Raw genomic sequence first — 17,623 nt, forward strand, 5'->3', positions numbered from 1 at the left:
AAAGACTAATATCTTCAATTATATATTTATATGGTCATTATACACATATTTAAAATACATTCATATATAGATATATGTCTGTGTATAGATATACGGGTGTGTGTCCCCTATATTTCCTCATTTATTTATAATACGAGGAGGGAGTGCTATTTTTTTATTATATAGCTTCAAATCTATTGAAAATTCTTTCACCCAATAATAATAATTAAAAGATAAGGAAAAAAAAAAAGAACAAGCATCCATAGTATGCGCTACTCTCTTCTTAACTACAACTGTCTTGTCTTTATCTTAATTTGTTTAATTTTCTTATATATAATTTCAACAAAAAGATTGACAGGACTCGGCCTTTATAAGCCCGACCTTCCGGCAACACATTTGCTTCATCCTATAAAATCTTAACACAGAGACTTCTTTATCCAGTTTTGAATCTTGAATTGTTTGCTTGTGCTTTTGAAATATAAAGTATATCCCTTTTAGGACCTACTTGGTCTTGCTCCCAGGAGACTATATATAGTTTGCTCCTATTAAAAGCTCCTTCACTGCCGTAAAGGTCAACTGGTAAACGACCAAATACCTCCCTCTCCCTTTTCCTCGCATGCAAAAAAAACACGTTATAACTATCTAGGTGGTGGCCAAGTGGTAAAGACTTGGGATCAAGGGGTTTGCTCTCTCTGTGGTCTCAGGTTCGAGTCCTTGGTTGCTCATATGATGGCCACTGGAGGCTTACATGGTCGTTAACTTCAGGGCCCGTGGGATTAGTCGTGGTGCGCGCAAGCTGGCCCGGACACCCACGTTAATCTAAAAAAAAAAAAGAAAAAAAAAAGATAAGGTTATCTTTTCAATGAAACACATAGTATGCTTAAAATAAAGTACACAAATAATTGCCATGACAGGGCTTTTTTATCCTTTTCTTTTTATTGCACATTATAAATACTAGCATACCCTTATAGCCGATCAATTTTAAACTATTATCTAAGAGCTTTTAGATTTTTTATCGTAGTTTTTTCATTATATATAATGTGAATAAAGGTTAGTTTGATCTTTTAAGATATATATAAAAAAGTTGTTATAGGTTGAAGAACATGTGTTTGCATGGTGATAATGATATCTAGGAAGGTATCTATTGATGTAGAACAGTACTCATGATTATGCCACACTTCTTCTTTTGTTTATTGTTGCAAATTATCTTTGAAGATTTTTTTTATCTTAATTGATTTTACTTGCTCCTCATTAATTAGTTTTTATTGTCTATTAAAAGAGATATAGATTTATCTCCCCCATAAAAAAAAAAAATTCATCTAAATCATGAAATTATTCAATCATCCCTATTAGACCAAAAGATCAAAGAAGAATTAATTAGATGGGACGTAATTTATGGAAGAAGTAAAAAAATAATTCTATAAAACCTCAAATTAGAAAAAATAAAAAGCCACTAACGTATTTAAAGATTATCTGTAGAAGTTAAACAAAAAAATTACTTGTGTTTTTTATATAAAAAAAAAATTTTGCTTGTGCTTGTTTATAAAAAATGTGATGTTACTTTAAAAGGTCTGCCCTTCTCTTAGAGGTACTAGACTATAAATTCAATCACTTTGAATGTACCTTATAGATTTGAATGCTTATCGTAAAAAAAAAATTGCTTATGCTTGTTTATAAAAAGTGTGATGTTACTTTAAAAGATCTGCCCTTCTCTTAGAGGTACTAGACCATAAATTCAATCACTCTGAATGTACCTTATAGATTTGAATGCTTATAAACTATAGCTCTAAATGAAAAGATATATAGTAGGTAGGGAACATTTAGAAATTTCATGCAAGCATTTTAAATTCTTCAAGTGTTTTATGTTTTTTAATAGAAAAAAAATTAGAAACAACAGGAGAAAGAGAGACTTGTAGAGTTATGTGCTAATATTAAGAGAGAAATGTCATTTCACAGGCAAAGGAAGGAAACGAGACTAAATATAATTATGAAAAGGAAACGAAAGGCCCCAAATACCAGAGTTTTACATGTAAAGTCACACAGACCTGACATCTAAAGCTATAGTGGAGGGTCTCTTGACTTCTCTTCCTTCCTTGTTTCAGTTTCCCAAGATAGCCCTGCTTCACTTCAGTTAACTACATTAGTTGTCACTTTGTCCCTTTTTGTAAAGCTCAATGAATCTTTATATGTCCTCTTTGTCTATATTTGCCATAACCATGTCTTCATCTTATTGTTGGCTACCTTCCCTTGTTTGTTTTACAATGGAACTACTTGCATTTAGTGTTCAATTGTTTGCAATATAATGCTCCCCCAAGTTAACTTAGATACGAAACGAAACATGAACTTCAAGTTTTAACAAAAATTTGAGATATGTTTTGGAACAATCATCGAGTACTTCTTGTTTTTTATGATTGATATTGTGAAAAACTTGCATTGTTAACAAGAAAAAAAAAAGAGAGGAAAGTTCACTAGACTTGGCCAAACAAAAAGAAAAGGGAATTTAGCAATTTCTTTCAAGATTTTATCAATCACAATAAGTTAACGACTATAAATAATCACATGCATATATTTTATGGTGGCGCGCATGCATTCGTGCATAAAATGGCTTTGTTTAGTTTAAAGAATTAGACAAAATCATTCCATCACTTTCACATTATACATATGGACACTCTATCAAAAAAATAATAAATACTTTCAGAATATTATCCTAGTTTTTTTAATTATATTTTCATCTATATTTAAATTATTAATGGTTTTGTTGATGAAGACTTGTTGTCAAAAAATTTCTTATCAAGGATTTTACTTTATCAATAAAGTAAATTAATAATGGAAATATCGATAGAAAATTCACATAAAAAGATTTGTTAACCACTGTATTGTTAGCCAAGTTGTCAGTATATATTACTAACAAATCAACAATCTACTAATCATTGACAATTAATTATATATCGCTTACGAATTTCCTGATGGAATTGTTAACATAAAAATTATATCATTGATCCTATCAACGATATTAAAAAAAAATTACAACTCTTTGTAATTCTCATATAAAAACACACCAATATAACTTATAGAATCACCAATTAAATTTTTATGTTCATTGGCAATTCCTTCAATATTTTCTTAGTTTGTTTTTTAATACATACTTATTTGGTTCCAACAAGATTAAACAACTACATTAAATTAAATAATACATTTTATATTATTAATTTAATCATAAAATCAATTACAAATATCTTAATACTTTATAAGAAAGTTTAAGGTGGAGGTGGAGGAAGAGGAAAATTTATTGGAGCTCCATAAGTGGGAGGATAATATGACAACATGTATGCCATTATCTGCTTACATTGCTTTCTACTTTGTTATTCATACGCTACCTCCAGTTTGACCCTTAGATTGATCTTCGCAACAACGACTTGTTCTTGAACCAACTTTTAAATGATTGGTAATGGTTGCCTCGGGTAGGATTATAGGGTGTCTATAGTCGAAACATTACAGCTCGCTCTCAAATCTTAGATCATAGTTATAAAGATATCATAAACTTGATTCCTATCAAGTCCACTAGTAGCTCTAGCCTCTAAACACAAATCCAAATATTATTCTGGATAGGTTGAAAGGACTCTTCTCCATGTTTGACATGCATGGTAATGTTATATATTTTCTTAAAAAAACAAATCAAAGTTATCAATAAAAAAATATTAGTCTAAAAAATATACCAAGCTTTCAAAGTTTACAAACAACAAACCTCTCAGTTGGACTGTTCACAAACTACTACACCTATTTCTTTTTATCCTCCTTTCGTATATGTTTTTTTATACAACACTCTATTAGAGTTACCTCTCGTCTAAGCTATCTAGCGAGACTCTCTCAAATCTCATCAAACAAACAAAATTAAATAACATTATGTGTCTATTTTATGAGATCTTTTTTCTTCTCTTCATTCCTCCCCTTAGACAAACTATCCCCATCTTTTATTGTCTTCAATAAAACTAATTGAAATAACAAGGCATACATCTTAACATGCTATAAATTGAAGTTGTTTTTATTATTTAATTTCTCAACATCAAACTTTACTTCTAACATTACTTTTGTTATCATCACAAAAACTAATTGGTAACTAGGCAAACTTTGAGATTAGTTTATTACGAAAACAACCTTAAAATCTCAAATCAATTAACAAGTAGAGAAATATAAAAAACAAATATAATTATTTATATAAAAGTATATAAAAAAATTACATGGTTCAACAACTTAAACCTACTCTATAGATGAAATGATTATGGAAATTCATGGAGAAAGTAGAAGATTATAAAGTGTTATAAAAAATTGCTTTTTCAACAAAGATTCTAAATTAACCAAAAACTCACATTTTCTCTTTTCTCTCTAGGCATCAAAGTGTAAAGAATAGAAGCACTTATAAATAAATCTTAACTCTAAAATATAATAATATAAGTTCTTATACACGGACCAAGTACATAAATATTTATTTTTTCACTTTCATCTTAATTTAAAACAAACCCAACACCTTTTGAATTATGATTCAAAATAAAAAACTATAATTAAAAAATCATGCTAAACAAACTCTAAATTATTATTGATAACACAAAGTGACTTTATGATAATCTTTTAAATACTATAAACTTAAAAACAAATAAGTAAACGAGAATCATTTGAGGCTTCGGCTCCTAATTGATAGGCGAACATTCTCATAAATTATCATTTAGGATTCAGTTTTTAATGATGAATATATATTAAAAATTAGTTTATTGTAAATGTTCCAGTTCCAATATGAAAAACCTGCTTAAAAACTTAGTTTTCATGTAAAATGCTGACTGGAAGATAAACTGACTAAAAAAAGAAGAGAATAAATTAGTATATCTAGCATGCGGAACTAGTAGACTGTTATGATTTTGCGTGAAATAACCGTTGACCAGTATTCTTTGACGGATAATAGTACACTCTTGTAGTTACATGCTCGCAAATTAATGTTACTATCACACTAATTAAGTAATTACCAGTGTGCGTGTACACACGCACTGTCCTCCATATAAAGGTCGCAAGATATTTGTAATGGATTATATTCCATCTCTTTTTATCATTATAAAAACTTTGCTAAAAGCAAGTTTTAAGTCAAGACAGAGACCCCCGTATGCCTGTTTTTTTATATATATATATTTGTCGTTGCCGATCTCTCTCTATATTGTCCGTAGTCCACATACACACGCTCACAGGCCTGGAAGAACGGGCCTCGGATGGTTTACTTTTAGCAATCAAAGCATCATGCTGTCGTCCCTATTGGTTTTGAGGAGTTTAATCACTTTAAGAAACTTTTGTGACAATGACTCAACCAGACCTACCTACCTTCCTATGCTGTCTGCACTATGATAGACTGTAGTTTTGAAACTGAGAATAAAACGCTTGGATATTACACCAGCAGTCTATTCATCTTCAAAGGGAAAAGAATTGCCTGTCTCCCTCCATGAAAGCGATTAAAGAAGAGTTCATATATATATATATATATATATATATATAGCTTTTATGTTCCTTTATTAAAAGTGAAATTGTGGTCTGGTAGCCTCTGTTTTTTTGCATGGATAAGAAAACTTGAAAGTATTAGTTTTGGGGTGTGATTGGATGACATTTGGGACACCTCAAAAAACGCATGCATGCTGAGCATATCTCTATACATATTTTTTTTTAAAGAAAAAAAAAGAGTATTAATCCTACGTCACTGGAAAAATAGAATTTTTATGCTTCACATGAAAATGTCGTTAATCTCCTCTCTTAATCACTCGTTTCTGATAGGATATAATTATTATTTTTTTTGTTAGTTTTTGCAACTATTTTTGTGTTATAAACTTAATTGTAACACAATTTTATTTTTGAAGAACATTCTTTCCAATTTAAATGCGCACAGGTCTGGACATAGAATGCTGTTTTCATCGTTACCTTTTGATTAACTGATTGTAAGAAAGTGAAATGCATATAGATTCCGTTAATCAAATTAATAATAGAAAGACCCTATTAATCAAACTCCCTTATTAAATAACCAATGTTTTATTAACACAATTACATCAGTACCCTATTGAGATGGAGGCAATAAAAAAATAAAATTAAGGTAAGTGTTTGTGCGTGGATCTAGCCCCCCAAAACATAAGAAATATATAGAGATGCTGGCAATCTTTAGTGAATCAAATTCTGGATACTCATTACTGGTCGCATCTCATCGTCGCATCTTCTCACTGAAATCGTCTAGTTTCCTGTCGAATACCTCATTGAAATCGTCTAGTTTCCTGTCGAATACCTTCTGTAACTTGTGGTCACCATTGACCATTAGAAGTTTATGAAGGAGACTGTGTTACTTCAATGAAGATGCTACTGGAAACGAAGAGTTTGGTCTGCAAGATGACAAAAGATGAAGTAAATGCTACATATTTCAAGATTGGTCGTTTCCCATTTTATGAACGTCAAATGATGCACAAATTAAATCTTCAATACGTCTCCCAACAACGCTGACGTGCTAAGAGATTATCAAGAGCAAATATTTCTTAACAGGGAACCGATGTTTGTCACTTGGTATTTGTTGAAATTTGCAAATCACTGTGATTCTCTACAAATTTTATTACCATCTTAAATCAAAGCAAGACGACATGACCTTAATTTGTTTCCTAAAAATCTCCACTGAGATACAAAGAAGAGTTAGGTTAGTGCCATCTACAAAATGTTCCAGTATCAACAGAATTCGTGCGCTCGAGCATATCCAGGAAATGTTTTAGCGTTGGAGATTCAAATCCACGGTGACTCTTTTTCTACACACTGGTATATTTTAATCAATGGTGCTCTTGACTCATGACCAACTAATGTAGAACAGTCCTTCCTGTGATCCAAACCATGTCCCCCAACTATGGTTCTGCCTAGATAAGCACTCATCATAGATATTTCCTTCATTCAATGTCTTCACGAGCCCTGCAGAATCAAATTTGTAAATGGTAAAAGATTAAACAAGTGAAATAGCACCTGAAGGTTATTCATCCGGAAATAAGAGAACAGATAAAGAACCAAAGACTCATCACGATACAAGGCAGGTGGCTTACTTTCAGATCTCTTCCAACACACAGTTGAGAGAACTGAATCGGAAATTTTTTCCTCGAAAAGCAGCTTGCCAGACTTGATGCTCCAAAGTCGCAAGCTGCAATCCTCTCCTCCTGAGAAGAATATATTAGTGGTAAACACAATAATTTCTGAAGCCTTTATCAAAGTAAAATGGCTTTTAAAAGTATTGGCATGAATTGAAAATGTACAAACCTGCCATAACAAATCTCTCAGATTGGTCTACTCCAAGCTGTAAACGAGTATGAGAGTTCACATGTCCTTCATAAGATTGCACAGCACCTCTCTTAGTCATGCGTTGATCATAAAGCTTAATCTACAAGAGAAAATACAGAAGCAGGAAAATGAAGTTCCTTCACTCTTAGTCACTATTTTAAAAATGTAAAAGAAATTTGTAGACTAAAAAACTGGGCGATATTGAAGCTAGCAACTGAAACAGCAATGAGATTTATTAGCAATTACAGAAAAGGAAAAAGGCAGGCATGGTAAATAAAATAACTAACAAGAAGGGGAGCGAAAGCATGGTGAGACATGAGGCCCTTTTATGTGTGATTATAGAGATTTCCTTTTCAGAGAAACAATGGGTTTACAACCCTATATGTCCTACAACAAAAAATTGACCCCCTACCTCAAAAATAGCAATCGAGTCCTTGTACGTCAAAAAACTTGATTAATGTCAGCCCTCCATTGAATGTGAACAGTAACTATGCTATTGACACTGCACATTTCCTTTTAACCCTGGTTGACATGCATTTTCTCATAAATAATAATATTTTATTAATTTTGAAGAATTTTTTGAATGATAGTGAAAATTAAATTTAAATTAAAACAAAATTTTAAAAAAATTGAAACAAGCAATGGAACATCAAAATAATTTTTTAATAATTAAAAATGAGAATACTAGTATACTACCATCACTGCCCTGGCCAACACACCATAGCCAAACAACCAATACCCCCATCACCCACCATGGCCAAACCATCATCAAAACCTTCCTTCAACACTCCAAACGAAACAGGTTACAGAAGATCAAAATGACTTTGAACACAAACCAAACACCTACATACATATACACATACAACGCCATCACCCACCATGGCCAAACCACCATCACGATAGCCATCTTCCATGGTCAAACCACATCATTAAAACCTCCTTTATGACACCCCCAACAATGGTAATGTGCCTAGCTACATTTCAGCTGGTGCCCACGTCAACAACAACAATGACATATTAGATTAGCAACTTTTACAATAACATATAACAATGCTGATGTTGATCTAAGCTACAGAAACAACAATGATGTTGGCAACAACTCTGCAGCAAACACCACAGCCTCCACCTTAGCCTCCCTACACTTCCACAGCCAGCCTATTACAACAACCAGTACCACCGCCACTGATAGTTTTCATATTTGTAATTGAAGTGAGATAAAAGGCACTCAGGCATTTTGATGATACTCTCTCAATATAGAGCTGTTTCATGCGGAAAATGAGATTGATGCAACATGCATGAGTTGGGAAGAAACATAAGGTTCTTTTTTTTTTTTTTCCCTTTCTTCATCAACCTTTATCCTTGAAAGGGACTGTATAAAAAAAATCTCACCCTGAACATTAGCAAGTTTTAATCCTTCATTCTTAACACTAACAAAGTGCCCTTAATTGGCTATCACAAGGAAACAATCATAAAAAACTAACTTTTCCACTCTTTATAGCTACTCATGGAACAGTTCGCCTTTACTTGTCTAAATTTGAACCGAATGCACCCCAAACAGAAAAGCACACATAAGCCAAAGAGATGGAAATGGGAGATTTACAGCATAAACTGAGAGAGAGAGAGAGAGGTGGGCTGCTTTTGGCCCCCTAGGTGGAAAAAAATATAGACCAATTATCTCAAATTCACTGCAGGTTGGTCATTATGCTTTTGCAAGGCTTTCAGACATTGTTTCATATACCTTGACATTTCAGACAACTCATGCAATAAATTCTTATTGTTGCTTATCCACATGTATATCTCAAACTCCCTTGAAATTGAAATGGACTTTCCAGCTATCAGTCCACCTAGGTTCAGAGGGTGGGGGAGGGGTTTAGTTAAACTATCAAAAATATTTTATGATAATACAAAAGGTAAATTAAATGCTCTTGTTGGGTCATGATCCAATCACTTAGTGAACTGCTTATTGAAAGGAGAAAATTCTGCACCTTGTCATCTCCTTATACATATTAAGTTAGAAAAAAAAGATGCTTTGATATGTTATTAAAACTATTCAGGAGCACATTAGTAGGAGGACATCCACAAAAGAGTCAAAAGAATGGCAAACTAAGAGTCAATACTAACCAATCCATCCATAGAGCTAGCCAAGAAGCACTGGTCATAAGACTGAAGCGATACCAAACTAGAGATTCAAAAGAAGGCAGAAGTTACATAAATTGAGAGAAAATATTAGAACTAGAAACCAGGAATTACAAGTTTTAGAAGTCCACTAACCTGCATACAGATGAAGGCATCAAAATAGTACGAGAAGGGTATATGTTTCCTTTGACCTGCAAAACACCACATCCAGGTGAGTTACCACAACTTTACTGAAATGAGCAATTCCAATTGGGTAAGAGATAGCAGTTCCATGCTTAATTCATCACTAATGAGTAAGAGATATTGTGTAGAAAAAATCACAGCAGGAAAGGAAAAGAGCTAAAAAAGAAAGAAAGAAAATCTGAAATTACCAAGCTTAAATACAACACAAAACAAAAGTACTACAATCACCCAACGTTTCACAAACTGGTTCCTCAATGAACAATACAAATACAAAACAAACTAACCAGCTGTGAAGTTACCCTTTGCTTAGCTGTAGGAGGTATACAATGTGAAAAAAGTTACAGCAGGTAAAATTTTACATGATGTTTGATCTTAATGAATTAGGTTTTATTGAACACTGTAGAAGTTTTAAAAAATGGCACAGTAAAATCAGGATCAAACCCATGAATTGGTGCTATTGACGAAACTGTAAAATTGGGATCAAACCCATGAATCGCTGCTACTGATCAAGTTCTTTTTTACCAAAATAAAAAGTTTTATGGTTTTTAAGTTCATCTATTTCCTAATAATTTCTCATCACCTTTTAAAAAAAATCATTAAATTAAGTGCAAAAATTAGGAAATAGATGATCCATGCACAACTTCAATAGATGGATAGATTCTAATGACTGTAAAAGTGAGGACACTAAGGAATCCCGGTGTCCTCTAAAGCATTCTCTTTCAGCAGAACAGCTATGTAGTAGTGCCCTTCTGTAAAATTCAAGTATATTCCACAAAATTTCAAGTTAAAAGCATGCACAGCTTTATGCATTCATTTCTTTGAATGAAAACAAAACCTGGGAAAAGTATATAGAATGAATTTAGAAAAAAACACTTCATTTCAATTTTTTTTTTAATTTCTCATGTCAATTTGGGGTTTTAATTGGTCAGACATGAACTTAAGACCTAATCCAATCCCCTGGTGCTAATTCTAATTTGAGTTTTATTTCTCTTTGTGATTCCTAGATGTAGAAGTCAATTTAGTTAACATGGTATCATCCTCTCAAGTTCCATAATATTTTTCTTAGATGACTGTCCACTCTGGGAACAACTTGGCAACAAATTGGGTACCTGCAAAATTTATCATATCTAAAGGTTTTAATACCTCAAACCATTGTTTGCTAGAATTTGGACCCTGTCTGCCCAGTGATGAATAAGGTATTCTATGCCTAATAAATCTATCTGAAACCCTCTCTTGTTTTTCACGAACATCAACGGTCAAAATTGCTCCATTTCTTAGCCCACATAAAACAATGTTCCCCTGCAGCAAAAGAAAAACCAGATATATTTCAGAAATTGTAAGACAGTTGATTGACAAAGGTCAATAATGACAAGTGGCTCCAATTTTTTGTGATTATGTTCCATGTGCCTCATGATCTTTAAAATGACATTAAAGTTATTGGTAGAAAGCCACCGAACTTACTATACGACTTGCAGTTTAAGCACTCAACATGCAAAACTAAAATTCAGAAACAGAATCATTTTCCTTTTTCATCATTCAGTCTGTCAAATTGCTAACCCTCATATATAAAGGTCCCGCAATTTGAGCAAATAGGTTCAGTTTGGTTTTAGCATGACGTTCAGGATAAAATATCTTTTATCAATTTATCAAACCATTTCCACGTCTTTAACCATCATAGTACAGTCACGTGAGATGATACTGTCCTGGTGGCTGTAAGAAAACTTAACGCATGTGTCATGTGTTGTACCAAAGAGGATTAGAATGTTACAGATGGATCAAGCTGTTGAGACAAAACATCACTTTTGCTTCTACACACCCATGATGTCATTCCAGTTTCCAAATTGACCAGGGCAGCTCCTACATTTGTTCCTGTAACCAGAAATAAACAAACAAGTTAATTCCTGAAAATAACACAGATTTAATGCCAATTGGTTTTAGCTATCGTTAAATTCCTACCAAATAAATCATCAAACAGACCTCATCTCATATAACATGTATAGTGGTAAATAATTAACATCCAAGTGGTAAATGACAGACTGGACCTGGCAAGTTTTTATTTATCTTTTCAAAGCATCAATCTAAAAGACAAAAGAAGCAAACTAAATCTAATAACATGCAAAACTCCAAGATACAGGTTTCTAGCAAAGTTCTATATCCCAAATCCAGAGCAGTAAACATGATACAAATCCAAGTTAATTTCAAGACTGACACACAAATGAAAAAAAAGAAGAAGAAGAAGAAAGATGAATACTTGCCAATCACTGCCCGATTTGAGTTATAACTGCAATCTGCAGTCCAAATGGTGCAATTGAAATCAGCAGTTCTGCGCATCATTTCACCTATAGCAGAACTTGAATCAAAATCTACTGGTTCGACAAGGTTAAGAATATAAACAGATCCTCCAGATGTCTCGGATCCAAGAGTAGTTATCCTGTTTCCTTGCATTAAGGAATTACAAGTGCAAAAATAGAATGCTCTGCTTTCATAATGAAACTGTATTGTGCATATAACAGGTATGAGAAGTGAAAAGGGAGTTGCTGGAGCAAACAAGATATGCCAAGAGTGAACTCCAAATATGTAAGCTATAAAGGCCACTAATGCATGCCCACCACACCCTGCAAGATCTCTGTATCTAATAACACTGAGATTTCCAGGACAGGAAATGACAACTTTTAGACTGGTAAAAGAATCCATTATATAAGGCTGACAAAACCCAAGACAAACAAAGAGATCAAATCTCCTGAACAATCAGGACCAAATAGCGAAAACAAACATGGGCTAACCAAGTTCGATTGCTAGTAGATTGACTAGTGATTTCTAAAGAAAAAGCCATATGTACATGTAAATTAAAAGCAATGGACAAACTAATTAAGTTAAAAATGAAATTGAAATAGGATACAATGCTCGCTGGATGGGAGAGTGCTTTCCACACATTTTTATACAAGATATATTTGAAGACATATGTAGAGAAGCTCCTGGAGGTCTCCAGATACACCCAGGGTCTTTACCAGACTCTGCTCTCTTCTCTTCAATGACAGGCCACATACGATCTGGAATGCATTCTACCCCATGATTATGTTCTCCAGCTTTTCCAACTTCAAAAAGACTGCAAGAGCACCAAACTTGAAAAGAAATAGCTGGTAATGTACACTAATGAATATTATAGTCACAATAAAATGACAAAAGATGCGGAAGAACAGCATAATAATAAGAAAAGCAAATCACAAAAGCACATAGTTATCTCAATACTAAACAGTAAGTCAACATTGCTACTGAACTTAGCAGAGAAAAACGAAAGGATCTTTTGATTGCACAAAGGAAGCTGTGGCAAAGAGTGATACTTTTCTGCAGGACATACAAAGGCACACAAAAAATAGTTAGGTGCTAACACAGTCAAGCTAGAAGCATATTTTGGTGAAAGTTCTGCCATACTCTCTAATGGTGGGGCATCTTTGTTCTTTTTTTTTTTAATTAAAGAAAAAAGACCTCTTTAAGAACCTAACGGTCATATGTTAATAATGCCAAATATTAGGAAAGAAAAGTACAGACCTAGATACATTGTGGCAAATCAAACACCTATATAATCACAAACATATCAAAGCTCCAGTATCACCATGAAAAGATACTCTTCAAGAAAACCATGAAAATATTTCCAGACAAGAAAATGGTTAAATGATACTATCAAATATAGTAACACTAATTCCTATGCAGGTACTCAAATCTTTACACTTTATCTGATTCGCTCTGAAGTGAAATGCAAATTTTGCAAGAAGGTTTATGTTGAAGATAAAATGTCACCAAGCAATTATACAACATGCTTACAAGACACAGACTTCCACATAACAATGCTAATTATTATATACCAGGTTAACTAATGAAATTCCACTACTATCTAGGGCTTAACATCATAGTTTACAAGTTAATCTGCTAGGAAGCATGTAATTGTTTCTTCATCACCTCAAGCACTAAAACTGTTTTGAGCTTCATGCAAATGTCAGTAGCAGGATGCTGGAAAATAGCAAATCAAATTACAAGCATCAATTATACCTTAAAGAGCCATTTACACCGCCTGTTATTAAAACATTTGCTTCAGTTTGACCTTCTGCTGTGTGAATATCAATATGTATTTGGTCCATGGCACTATCGGCTATCTTTTCAGTTGATCGGTACTTCCAAACCTTCAACATAAATAAAATTATGAAACAACAATAAATTTGGGCAATCTCTAATGAGAGAAAGCAATAACACAGAAATTCACTCTGAAATCCATAAAGGTTTTTGAAAATCCAGCAAGATCTTGAAATGTTAATTGACATATCAAAAATTGACAGCAATTTGCTTCAAATCAGTGAAAAAAGTCGTCATAATAGATAGGAATAAATGGCAAGATTACATTGCATTTTAATAATTTTGAGATGTCATTTTGAGTATATTTCCAATGGTTACAACAACGGAAAGAATGAATGGAATTCACCTCAGTTAAACAATGCATGTCTTTGCCCTTCACTGACTAAAGTCACTTACATTCACTCTTCAAGGGATTAAAACATTCACTGATTCATCTAAAGACACACACTGCTCTTCAAATCTCATCCAACACCAAAGTGTCCTGCTCTTCAATTTGAGCTTCAAAACTTATGCAATAAATTTATGGTTCTAATAATTTGTTCATTTAAGAGGCTTTTATAAGTAGTTTAAAAATAATAAGAAAGTTCTACTTTAACAGTACAGAAGTGCGTCTTGTTCATGCTGCTGTAATCAACAGAATAAATCTGAAAAAAATTGCATTCAAAATTACAAGCCCATATTTTATCAGCATACCACTGGTTGGGATGCTTGTATCTTTAGGAATTCCTCCACGAAGTCACACTTCCCTTTGCGGGAAGTTATTACATTACCATTCAACTCCCTACCCTGAAGCAGTTGGGATATTCTTACTCCAGTTCTCCTAAAGAAGTTGGATTCCTGCAGCATTGAAAGAAGTTAAAGAAAAGAAACAACCAAGGATAAGTTACAATATTGGGAACATACCCATCAACAGAGAAGGAAAAGGCGAAACATACAGTTGCTTGTAAATATTGAGTAACTTAAGATGCATATCTAATTTATTATAAGTTAGCATAAAATATTCTCATTAGAACAAATTTAAGGAAAAGGAAAAGATCATTATTTATAGACAGATTTAAAACAGCCACAGCAATAATCTTGACTTACTGGAATGCCTAAATAATTTTACATCATTATAGGTGGAACACTCAAGATTAGTTAAGTTACACACACCACTATCATTTTTTTTCCTTCCAATCTATATGTATATGAAAACATACAATATAAAATGATGGAGAATTCTATCATTCGCCACACAATTTTACTTTCATTATTCGGTTGTATGCCACACCATTTTATTATTGAGAAACAATTCAAGCTCTAAAACTGAAAGATCACAAACTTTGTTATCTTCATAGAGAATTTCAAATTTACAAAGTAAAGACAGGTTCTTCCAAAACCAGAAATAGCATTTCATACAAAAAGCATACATGAAGAGCAAATAAATGATGAATGAAGCCCCTAACTATGGGAAAGTGCCAGTGTTATGAACAGGAATCATGGAAAGTGACAAATATGCGGAAACCAATTTTGATCACCTATGACAAGAAGAAGAAGCGAGAACAGCATAAATAAAGTAAATGATTTTAGTTTATCTCACAATACTCGTGGATTAAAAGACAACCAATTTTGATCGCGTATGACTAATGGGCATTTTGCCCAGTATGCTACTTCCGCAAAGCAAGAAGAGGGAGCGAGCCCTGGACTTCCAAGTTCTACCTTTTCCAAAAAAGATTAGAAAATGAAAAGAAAGCTAATGCAGGAGCATCCTTTTAGACACATTGCAACACATATTACATTATTTAAAGTAATCACCCCTGAACAACTTTAAACAAAAACCAAAAAGTTCAAAACTTTATTTCAGACGCAGATTAAAGCCATTGTTAACAATCCTAAGCATCCATCACCAATTAACACGGAATTGACATCTTTAATGAAAGCACTTGAAACCCAATAAATCATACACTAAAATAAATACAAGAAATACTGACCTGGGTATTGTTTGTAGATGGTTTTTTAGCATTGTTTGAAGAAGAAGAAGAGCGAGAGGAACCCGGAATTGGGCCTTTGAGAGGAAAATACCTGTTCTTCTCTTTATCATAATAAAACCCCGGAAGTTCTGCGAACAAATTTTATTACTAGTCTTATTAATAAAAAAACAAAAACAAAAAAAACAAAAACCAAAAGAAGAAGAAGGGGAACCTTGTGGCATGTTTTTCCAAATAACAAAGAACTGTCTTGCTGTCTTTGTTGGTGTGCTTTTTATTTGGGCAGAGAAATTAGGAAGGAGAAATCAAGGAAAGAAGAAGCAAGCGGTGGGTAACGGCGCTTTTAAACTAAAGCTGCTGATGGTTTTAAGTTGTAGTTCCATTTCGGTCGGTTCATTCGAGTTCGCCACAATCCAGGCCTCCTCGAAAATAAGTGAGGGCAACCCTCAAAAAAAGCCCCCCAGCGACTGGGCCAGTAACAATCATTCTCCCAGACAAATATTTGTATCAATTCTATCTCTAAATAATTTTGATTTCTCAATTACGACCTTAATTCCTAAACAAAAAAAATGTTAAAAACAAGTTTTTTATTACAAAATAAATTACAACCTGGGTTTGATTTTCACCCATCAAAAATAGGTGAAAATACTTAATTTAGAATTCTTTTAAATTCATACAAGTTTAATCTTTTCAAATTTTATTCTTTAAATGATGGGAAAAGCTAACGTGTGGTTTTTATTAAACTTTATGTATTGTTAATTTATGTCAAAATAGGGTTAAAAATAAAATATTTAAATAAAAATCAATGATATTTATTAAATATATTAAATAAGTTCTATTTTATAGAGTAATTTTAAAAAAATATTTATAATAAATTCTAAAAAAAATATTGCGATTAATTAAAAGCAATAAATAACTCTTAACGACTCTTAACATGTGGCATAAGACACTCATTATTCGGATCTTTAACTATTAAATATACCATGAATTATTTAAGATAAAAATTCATAATTTTTATTTTTTATTGTATATAATTTTTAAAGTATTTTTCTATAATATTATTGTATTTTTAAAAAAATATTTATTTAAGTATATAAAAAATATATTTATTTAGGCACACAAGAGTTTTTATATTTATAAAAAAGATATTTCACAAGTATTAGCACACAAGTTATTTTAGTATTGGATAATTTAAATGAGGGCTTGTACAATTAAAAAAAAAATGTAAGTCAAAACAATTTAATTCGAGATATAAATTAAGAAAAACATTACTACTTTAAACAGTGTTAGTGAAAGAACCTGCATGTAATTCAAGAGGTGCAATTAATCTGTGCAGATTTGTCGAAGGATTCAAAGTGCAGTTCTCTCGAAGGTAAGTTAGAAACAAAGAACCAAATGTCTTCCCCGCTCTAATATTTGCCAAGTGATTCCCATGCATCCTCATGCCTCATTCTTGGTTTGAATTTATATACCGCTATTAATTTAATTTGTTGCTATAACGGGGAAAGCCGGCAAGGACCATCAAATTACAAGATTGAAAGCACTGTGTCTCCTTGAGTATCGGAGTCCTTTCAAGTAGTCTTTTGTTGGTGCTTTGGAGGACACACAGGGTCTCTGCTTTAGAATGGGGAGCAATGCTTTTGCGTAGAAATGGCCTTCACAGGTGGTTGTTTTCAAAACAGTCTTAGACAAGGCACATACAATATTATTATTTTTATGAATTGTCACAAACCATTACATATAAGCTTGAGAAAAATCAATGCATGAGAAACTGCCCAGTTGTAATTATAATTCGGTATTGAATTTGGATTTCTTAAAGAAGTTAAGAAACTATAATTTATCGAAGTATAGGAAGACGAAGCTAGACACAAAACGCGGCGGGCGGGGGGAAGGGGGGGGGGGGG

The 17,623-nt window shown here is 32.8% G+C and overlaps 1 protein-coding gene across 3 annotated transcripts; it reads right to left on the reverse strand.

The window, feature by feature from the left end:
* Positions 1 to 6,510: 6,510 nt before the first annotated feature.
* On the reverse strand, positions 6,511 to 16,122 carry LOC105113663 (Transducin/WD40 repeat-like superfamily protein). Of its 3 annotated transcripts, XM_011009920.1 has the most exons (13): positions 15,934 to 16,122; positions 15,723 to 15,850; positions 14,446 to 14,589; positions 13,672 to 13,802; positions 12,524 to 12,730; positions 11,880 to 12,055; positions 11,393 to 11,493; positions 10,768 to 10,923; positions 9,577 to 9,632; positions 9,427 to 9,484; positions 7,285 to 7,405; positions 7,074 to 7,184; positions 6,511 to 6,945 (listed from the first exon to the last, which is right to left on the reverse strand). In XM_011009920.1, the coding sequence occupies exons 1-13, from the start codon at positions 15,941 to 15,943 to the stop codon at positions 6,827 to 6,829; spliced, it is 1,518 nt and encodes a 505-aa protein (XP_011008222.1). In that variant the 5' UTR covers positions 15,944 to 16,122; the 3' UTR covers positions 6,511 to 6,826. The 3 variants fall into 3 exon arrangements, with proteins under 3 accessions (XP_011008222.1, XP_011008223.1, XP_011008224.1); XM_011009921.1 differs by lacking the exons at positions 15,723 to 15,850; positions 15,934 to 16,122 and adding an exon at positions 14,099 to 14,258 and having other exon boundaries at positions 14,446 to 14,519; XM_011009922.1 differs by lacking the exons at positions 15,723 to 15,850; positions 15,934 to 16,122 and adding an exon at positions 14,099 to 14,233 and having other exon boundaries at positions 14,446 to 14,510.
* Between the last annotated feature and the right edge of the window lie 1,501 nt (positions 16,123 to 17,623).

The sequence above is a fragment of the Populus euphratica genome, unplaced genomic scaffold (genome assembly GCF_000495115.2).
Source record: "Populus euphratica unplaced genomic scaffold, PopEup_1.0 scaffold443.1, whole genome shotgun sequence".
Lineage (NCBI taxonomy): Eukaryota > Viridiplantae > Streptophyta > Magnoliopsida > Malpighiales > Salicaceae > Populus > Populus euphratica.